This window comes from Camelina sativa, chromosome 2, assembly GCF_030686135.1.
Source record: "Camelina sativa cultivar CO46 ecotype springtype chromosome 2, ASM3068613v1".
Classification (NCBI taxonomy): Eukaryota; Viridiplantae; Streptophyta; class Magnoliopsida; order Brassicales; family Brassicaceae; genus Camelina; species Camelina sativa.
In genome coordinates, this window is record NC_141881.1 from 10,670,005 (window position 1) to 10,679,430 (window position 9,426).

Here is a 9,426-nt window from a genome sequence, read left to right on the forward strand (position 1 = left end):
AAACAAAACGTATCAAGGGACTGATAATAAAACCCCAAGTTTGAATCAATTTCGTTCCTTAAATAAAATTGGGTTAAATATGGGCTTTTGGTTTGAAGATTTAAGGCCCATTTAAGCTCAAATTTGGTTCATATTTATGGGCTTTTAAGGTTTTGTAACGCGCGTTTGCTTTATGTTAAAAAAAATGGCAACGGCTAGAAGAAGCTGGAACATTGCGAGGGAAATCGGAGACGCCGTGATCAGTGCGTCGAGAAACCCAAACCGGAGATGGTACGGACCACACATGGCCGCAGCGGTTCGGGCAATCTCCGAACGTGTTCCGCTAGTAGATTTCGTACTTGAGATCAGAGATGCTCGTGTTTGTTTTCTTCTTCTCACACCACTTTTTGCCTTCCAGGTGTTCGATTAATTGCCTCAGAGAACTAAATTAAGTCTTTTTTTTTTTATTGCTTCTCTTTTGTGTGTGTGTGTTTGTAGATTCCATTGTCTTCTGAGTATGAGTTGTTGAGAAAGTTTTCGCCTTTTCCGTCAAAACGGATCATTGTGTTGAACAAAATGGAACTCGCGGATCCTTTGGAGTTGAAGACGTGTATGGATTACTTTAAGGAGAGAAACTATCTTTCGTTTGCAGTAAATTCACATAACAATGAGCGTGTGAAGCAAGTAACCGCTAATTCTCGAGATTTCATCTTTCAGTTCTTTCTTTTTCAAGGCGAAAGAAACTTAAAGACGACTCTTTCTTTTTTTCAGTTTCTCAACTTCTTGCAGAGTCAAGTTAGGGAATCACACAAGGCTGGTCATTTTAGTTATACCACAACTATGATGCTTCTTGGGATTCCTAACGTAGGAAAGTCCGCTCTCGCCAACTCTCTTCATCAAATTGGGAGGATTAGTGCTGCAGGTAGAATCCTATCTCTCAAAAGATCGTTGCTCTGTTGTCCGAATCTAATTCCACATGATTGAATTTAACATATTTTACAGAGAAAGGTAGGCTAAAGCATACAACAGTTAGTTCCCAACCTGGAGATACTAAAGACATAATGAGCTTGAAGGTTTGGTCCCTTACTTGAATAATGTCACTTCAGTTTCTCTGTATGCTTATTACCTTCCGGTGTATCTGAGGTTTGTGTGGTGCTACAAGTTTTAGTATGGTTTGAGAGTTTATTTGTTTTCAGATCGGTAGCCATCCCAACGTTTATGTACTGGACACGCCTGGAATTTTCCCTCCTAATCTGCTTGACGCTGAGATCTGCTCTAAATTGGCATTAACAGGTTTGATCAGCTCTAATAGGATTGTTTCTCTATTCTTATTCCCAGATAGTGTAGTGAACTTATCGGGTTTTCTTTCCCTAATGTAGGAGCTATCCCGGATGATATAGTTGGAGTGATCGAACTAGCACGGTTCTTTCTGACTATACTAAACTCGAGCCATGAATACAAGAAATGGGAAACACTGCGCAAAACTCAGGATTTAACAAGAAGTTTATCCAATGAAAGCTCCAAGTCTGATGGCAGACGCAAGACTCGGTACGCAACAGATCATACACAGGTACCAGAACAAGATATTAGCATTATCTGCTAATCAGTAATCTATCATCATTTGCTGTATTAATTTTCCTTTTTTTCTCCATTTTCAGGATTTTATAGTTTACGATGTTCGAAGAGTTCTGTATGAGACAATTTCAGCATTCGACGGAAACTTAGAAGACGAAATCAGCATGGGGAATCTTATAGAGACGCAATTCGCTGCCTTGAGACCGGTCCTCAGGGTTTCAGAAGAAGCAAGTGAGTTTGCTGATCTCAGAGTTGCTTCTAAGATATTGAATCTATATAGAACTGGTAGACTTGGACGTTACACTTTAGAACATGTCTCCACTGTAGCCAAATTTTAACAAAAGCCTTTATAAAATTTATGTGATTGTCTACGGCTTAGAGAATCGATGTTAAGTTGTTTAACTGAGAATGGTAACTTTGTTATCTAACTAAAACTTTTGGCACAAGGAAACAATAAAACCCTAAGATTACAAAAACAATAGAAGTCTCTCACTTTAACCACCGGAGATCAGTTGTCGAACAAGGCGAGATTTTTCCGGCGTATCCATCACCGTTACAACAAGAATAGTCAGATTCATGATCTCCCCAAAGACAACCGTTATAAGCACTCTTAAAGCTCGGACTCCTCAAACTCTCTTCCTCCGCATAACAGAGCCGCTTCTTAGCAGTAATCGGTCTCCGCCGTGGCGTGCTCTGAGTCCTTGCCTTCGCCTTTGCCGACTCGGTAGCCGACATGTAGTTTGGCTGCACCGAGGAAGGCGAACACGGTATCCTAGGACTAGCTGATCTCACCATAACGGATCTTGAAGCTCTGGACGACGGTGGAGTCGTTGGATACGATCTTTGATGATGATGAGTGTTTAATTCAAGAGTCTTGATTTGATCTCTAACGTTTGTAGAGTTGGTGATTGTGTCGTCCCATTGCTTTGTAGCCATCCAACGATCAAGCCATTGTGTTCTCTCTAGAAGTTCTCTATCGTCACCGGCTGATTGATTCCGGTACGACCGACTCCGAATCTTTCACATAAAACGGGTAAATTAGTACTAACAATGTTTTGAGTAAAAACAAGCACATTAAGAAATGACTACTTTAAAAAAGTTCAACCAATCATAAACAAATTGAATGATATAAAATATTAAACTATTTAGAAACTTGAAAACATCTTATATTATGAAACAAAAAATTTTCTCTAAAACATTTTATATTATGAAATAAGGGAATATCATTTTACACGAGATTTTAAAATAAAATATATATATATATATATATATATATGAAAAGTTCTGAATTTTTGATCAATTTTTTTATTTTCAGTTATTAACAAAATAGCGTAAAATCTAGTCCCTAAATTTTAAATCTTTATTCATACAAACAAAATTATCTAGTTGACCAATTTTATTTTGTTTTTAATATATTTCCTTAATTTTGAAATATTTTCAAAACAAATAAACACAGTGTTTTTCCTAAAGAATTTGAATTATTAAATTTTCTTGGTAATTAATTTAACATTTTCAATCAGATTTTTTTTCAAATGTTATTAAAACCAAATTTTCCATTTTTAGTCAATTTAAAAAAATTGAATTAAGTCATAAGGTTTGCAATTTTCATGTTGATGCCATAAAAAATACCTGATTAGAGAGAGCAAGTGCTTGTGCTTTCTCACGTTTAATAGCAATCTCTAACTTCTTCTGCAAAATAGATTCTGTTTCTTCAGAGTCAAATTCATTGTTGGTGCATCTACTCATATCCCTCGACTGCAAAAAAACAAATAAACAAAACAAAAACAGAATTTTAATGGTCAGCACATCACAAAGAAACAAAAATTTAAGATATGTGTTTTGTATATTTTCACTCACTAACCAGAGATCTACGGCTACGGATGTCTTGAAGATATGTTTTGGTGTCCCAAAAACCGTTAGATTCAGCGAACATCGAGTTACGTCTTGCTTCAATGTTATAATTACGGGATGGTGATGATGATAAGACTCTTGACCGTTGTTGTTGATGATGATTGAGTACTTGATCTTGAACTCGAACCAAAGCCTTGATGCATCTTAGAGTAAGTTTGGCTTGGTTTCTTACATTGTTACCTCTCACTAATGCTTGTAGCTTCACTATCCCTCTCAATGCCCGTAATGCTCTCCTCGACTTTTTCAATATAAATGCAAATATTAGACATACATAAATTCCAAATTTTTCATTTTTAAAAACATAGGAACTCATTTAGACATATAACACAAAATTTTAACCAAAAATCCTAAAAACAATATTTTACGAATTTCAAAATATGCAAATGTAAATGAACAAAACTTTCCTAAAAATTATAAAATTATATATATATATATATATATATATACTTACGAGGTAGCCTCGGAAAGCTGTCTGAATAACAATGGCAGCACAATGACGTCTAATAAAACCCGGAGGTGCCTTAAGTTTAACGATCTCGGCGACAGCTTCATCCACGGCGGAGACATTAACCGCAGGTTTCTCTTCCTCCACTGCCTCCACCGTAAGAACCGTACGGACAGTGTCTTCTACTACAGAATTTGTAGTTTCGAGTTTGGTCTTTCTAAATATCCATCCTTTCTTTTCATTTTTCTGAAAATTAGCCCAAAAAAAAAAAATTAAAAAACGAAACTATTGCGTTAAAAACTCTGTTTAGTAGACAAGTTTCCAAGTGGTAGTTAAAAAGAGCAGAGAGTTTAAATTAAGACCTTGTAATCGGTTTCTTTCTTGTGAGTCTTCTTGTGATCTGAGTCTTTTGATGGTGACCAGAGAATCTTTTTCACGGCCGTGAACCATGACGTTCCGTTCTTCTTAGCCATCTTAAGTTAACGTTTTCTAAAACTGAGGAATCAGAGAGAAAGAAAAAAGTTATGTAACTACTCAGCTAAGTGAACTTGATGCTCATGTGCTCATGTAAGTAAAGTAACTACGAGACTGAGGAAGTTAACATGAATGTATGTGCATATATATATAGTATACACGACGAGAATAATAAATAAATGAGTTTATTTGGTAAATCTTTTTATATATAAAAATAAATATTTATTTGGTTAATATTAATTTACATTAACAGTATTTCAAGCTGATTTAGTTCATTTAACTAATCAAGATATAAAAAATGGTGTTTTACATAGTATTGGTGTGTTAGATAGAGATTTTCAAAGTTGAATCTAGTGTGCAAATCTTTAAAATTAGTTATATCAAAACTATCATAAACTTTTTTTGTAGAGATATATAGTAACAATAATTAATACGCCGAACGATAATATTAAGTCTAAAGACTTGTGTAATAAATTAAATGTTCACATACAAAAAAAAAAAAAAAAAAAAAACCTCGTGTCCCAAAAATCAATTTCTTGATAAGTTTAATTGTTCTTACTTTCAAATAGCTTAGATTATGTAATTTACTTTAATAATGAATTCTTAATAACATAAAAACAAAAATTAAAAATACCATCATAAAGTTTAGTTTAAGTTTAATCAAAAGGGATTATCTCTTTCAACTCTTTTGCTTGATTTGTGTGTACAAAACAGTTTCGCGTACGTCCAAAATAAAGCAACAGTTACACATTCTCCACTCAACAAAAAAGTAGAAATAAGAACAGCTGTTGATGAACTAATGATGATTATGATTAAAACAAAATTAACTAAATTAAGTAATAGACTAAACTATTGTGATGATATTATTATATAACAAAACAAGGGAGGCATCAGAAATGGTTGCAGCTTTTGGGTAACGTTACGTTGATATATTGATTGGCAAGTGCACTTGCACAGATGTTACATGGGATTATTAAATAGAACCATTAATGTTGTAATATAGTAAATGAAAGATTTTGACGGTCCAAGATGACATTGTCAATATTTTCAAGAAGGAGAGAGCCACAGACTTTAACGCCTCGTTGTACCAAGAATCCAAAGTTCCCAAATGATTTAATATTTTAAACTTCTTGTGTTTAGTTGTATTGCCCTCTTCATTAGCGTCACTTGTGTAAAAGAATCCAGTGACTACGTTTCTTCTTCGTAAATTGAGAAATAAAAAGATTAGTTAAAAAATTCTGGGTAGCTAGAGAATGTAGTCTTCAAGAACTTTTGTTTTGTTGTATAAGAAATCTTATTATAGTGACTATAAAAAGATTTATTGATATGTTGTTTAACCATACTAATAAATTTTATGAAAGTAAAAACATAAACTATGTTATTATTAACTTCCATTAGAAAAAACTTACAAATACATTCATTCGTGTAATGGCCAAAAAAATCTATGTTTGATAAATTATGTTAAATATAAATATAAAACTGTGAACAAAAAAGAGAGATATATATATATATATAACATATATGTATGTCATGATATACACATATATTTACGATATTTTTTAAGAGTGATTATTAATCTCGATTCGTAACTTTGGTCGATACTATTAAACTCAAATTGTTTAGAATCAGGTTATAATCATCAATTACCAATATTTTGTTGGTTCTCTAGAGCAAACAAGCCAAAAATTGCAACAATGAGTAATACAATTCACCCTATCCCTATCAAGAAATCATTATTTGTACTACCAACTTCGAATTTGGATTTAGTAAGACGTTTAAAGAGTGGTTATTTATGCTTAATAAAACTGCAAATTACAGATGTAAACTCAAAAAAAAAAAAAAAAAACCCTCATGCATACATGATAGATACGAATACGACGATAATAAAAACGAGGCGTGCAAATGAAGAACGACAAGACCTCGAAGACTACAAAATAATGGTTTTAGCCTAAATACAACTTTGAAACTGAGATTCTTTGATTTTTATTTTAACTTTTTATATAGCATCGATAAAAGAGTGAGTGAGTGAGTGAGTGAGTTTTTGCTTGGACTAGTCAAAACCTCTCCATGTATAAAAATTATTGGCAGTGAACGTTTAGACACATTTGGTAATGGTTTTTGACAAAGCTCTTAAGAATTATTTAATTTAACGATAAGATTCTAATTCTTTCGTAATGCATGAACCTCCATTTTTTTAATGCATGTAATGATTTTATTATGTTCTATTAATGATGTACCTCTTTCAAGTTCTTGCTCTATAACGAAAAGTAAAATAGAAAACCCTAACAATGAGCTAAATTATGTTCTCCAATGGTTTTCTTTATTTTTTTTCTATAATAAAGATTTTTATAATAGAGGTGAGTTTTAAATAGAGGAAAAAATAGCAATATCTATTTTAGATGCGAGAATAGAGGTGGGTTGGAGTAAAACTCCCCCCTATTATAGAAGATCTCTATTGTAAAGAAAAAAATAAAAACCACTGAAGATGCTCTTAGTTTTTATATATAGTCCATACATAGAATCAAGATAAATATCGTTGAAGATTTAAGGTTACATAGAGTTTAGATAATTGTTTGTCCTAAAAAAAGAGTTTAGATAATTAATACTATGTACTAATATAAATCAATTCGAACATTGTTTTCATATAGAGGAATATTTTTTTGTCACTATTATTACATATTAGGAGGAATTAGTAGGTGGAATTTAGATTTAGGCATTTAACATTAGAGAATAGAGGCTAGAGTGCATGAATGATGAGACAATGCCCATGTGAGTTAGTGGTCTATAAATTTCATAAAGTGAACAATAAATAAATTTTAGGTATATTGATATGTTTGTCCAAAAGAAAAAAAAAAGGTATATTGATATTAGTTGTTCAATTATTGCTGACATTTGTTTAATTAGTACGATTAGAGTACACCTATAATCTCAGGGCAATAAAGTCATTAACATTGACCACATAATGGGACCTGAATAAGGCCTGAGCCAATAGGGCATTGTCCTACTCTCTGCGCCTATCAATAATTGTTGTTGTTTTCTCCATAACTATTCTTTTCCAAAAAATAATTTCCTTTCTAATTTAAGGACACTAAGCGATACTGTGTAGTATTAATCACTTATTGGCTTGTATGTATATTACCAGTGGGCTGAAGTGCATCTTAACTGGGTTTAGGCTTTGTTTGCCTCTCTATCTCACTAGGTTTAAAAGAAGAAAAAGTTAATAATTAATATGTTGATTGTCGATTATAAGAAGAATAAAAACTAATCAAATATCGAAATTCAGAAGACAAGACCGGTGTTTAATCAAGATATATAACCTGAAAAGTAAAAACATACGGTGATTATAATGCATGTTGGGCCAAGACATTTAGAAATTTGATCGTTTTTCGTAGTACGGGAATTCAAGTTGGATTTTATTATACATATCCAAATGAGAGGCATCAAGCAAAATCAGAACCTAGTCCAACTTAAGAAAACTGTTTCAGCTCAATCGACTGTTAAAAATGTAAATGTCCGTTTCCAAGATCAAGATTCAAGAACATTATTGAACGCATAATCGTGTTCGTGTAGTTGACAAGATCATAGTGTGAATGTGTGAAATTACTGGAGAGCAACGTTATCATTGACCTAAAACGTAAGGCAAACTAAAAAGTAATAGTGTTCAATTTGGATTTTAGTTCATTCAGTTTGGATTCAGATTTTTTGGATTTGAAATTTTTAGTTCATAAACAATCATTTTGATTCAGTTATATTTTATATTTGATCTAATCTCTCTAGTTTAGTGAACTTTGGACCATGAAGGTTTCAATATTGAACTATCGTGCATCAACCACGAGGTGGTGGTTATAGTTTGGTGGAAGAGCTATCAATTTCTTCGAATTTGTTGTGTTCAGAAATTTTGGGTAGCAGCAGAGTGGTGAACCTCAAATTTACAGAGAATTTAAGGTACTCTTCTACTAAATCTAAGTTTGCGTCGATCTCTGTTACAAGTTTCAATAAACGAAATTTAGCAAGTTTTCTCATGTCTATTTGGAATCTATGGTGAATTGGTAACAAGAGAATGGTCAAAAGAATGAATTGAATTATCTGTAAAATGAACTTGTAGTTAGAGAATGGTCACTTGCAGTGATGGGCATGTGATTTATGAGACTCTCTTGTTTTCTTGATAAAACATGGGACCTCCTAGCCTTTGCTATGTTTGATTATTGTTCTGCAATTTTTCTTCTTGCTGAGCTTAAGGTTTTGTGGTATAGGTTGTTGCGAAAAAATGCAACCTCTAAACAATACATTCGGAGTTTGGAGAAGGTTCAAATATCAACTTCTATTGGAAAACTCTAGAATTACTTGTGAGTGCTCCTTTAGAGTTTCACACTAATTCTTTTGTTGCATGTTTTTAAAATTCCAATTCAATTCTTAGTCTTTTGTTGTTCCGTTATTGTTCAGTTGAGTTTTCAGGTGGTTTAACAATAGTCTTATAGGAACCTGACTTTTCTATCTAAGAGCGAGGGACTCACTCTAGTGTATGGTCTCTAAGTTTTGCCTTCTATTGTTCCATAGTCAAACAAAATACATTTGGAGAATATTTACCAACTTATTTGTTATTATATTTTAATGTGCAGCAACATTTTGTATAACAATCATAGCGATTTGTTGCCAACAGTGTCTGCCAGAACTTTAAAGTAAGCTTTTCTAGACTATCCAAGAACTTATCTTTCCACCAAAGTGAAACTAAAAGCATTGTATTAGTCGTCTTAGATCCCCAGTGCATTCTAAGAGCACAATTATCGGTCATCCTCAATTTGAGGGTTTCAAAGATTTTTTTTTAATATATATATTATTTTATTATTTAATTAAATTTATTGTCTATGACCAATAAAAATAAGACAGTTGGAAGGTTTTTCTCACACCCGGATTTTTGAGTGTCTCTGCCGAGATACTTTATGTGAAGATTTAATCTTCTCTCTCCTTCTTTTTATTTTTTATTATTATTATTTTCTGATACTCATCCCCACAGTATGTGGGATGGGAATGCTCTAATAGTG

General features: G+C 32.8%; 2 protein-coding genes across 2 annotated transcripts; one reads left to right on the plus strand and one right to left on the minus strand.

Annotated features, from left to right (window-relative positions):
- Nucleotides 1-152: 152 nt before the first annotated feature.
- Nucleotides 153-1,932, plus strand: LOC104720665 (DAR GTPase 2, mitochondrial-like). The gene is made up of 7 exons (XM_010438546.2): nucleotides 153-358; nucleotides 478-663; nucleotides 751-901; nucleotides 982-1,052; nucleotides 1,176-1,272; nucleotides 1,359-1,549; nucleotides 1,638-1,932. Exons 1-7 carry the CDS (start codon nucleotides 173-175, stop codon nucleotides 1,890-1,892), a joined length of 1,137 nt encoding a protein of 378 aa, XP_010436848.2. The 5' UTR covers nucleotides 153-172; the 3' UTR covers nucleotides 1,893-1,932.
- LOC104720658 (protein IQ-DOMAIN 16-like) lies at nucleotides 1,887-4,503 on the minus strand. The gene is made up of 5 exons (XM_010438540.3): nucleotides 4,273-4,503; nucleotides 3,917-4,156; nucleotides 3,416-3,703; nucleotides 3,184-3,309; nucleotides 1,887-2,571 (listed from the first exon to the last, which is right to left on the minus strand). Exons 1-5 carry the CDS (start codon nucleotides 4,381-4,383, stop codon nucleotides 2,044-2,046), a joined length of 1,293 nt encoding a protein of 430 aa, XP_010436842.1. The 5' UTR covers nucleotides 4,384-4,503; the 3' UTR covers nucleotides 1,887-2,043.
- Nucleotides 4,504-9,426: the final 4,923 nt, after the last annotated feature.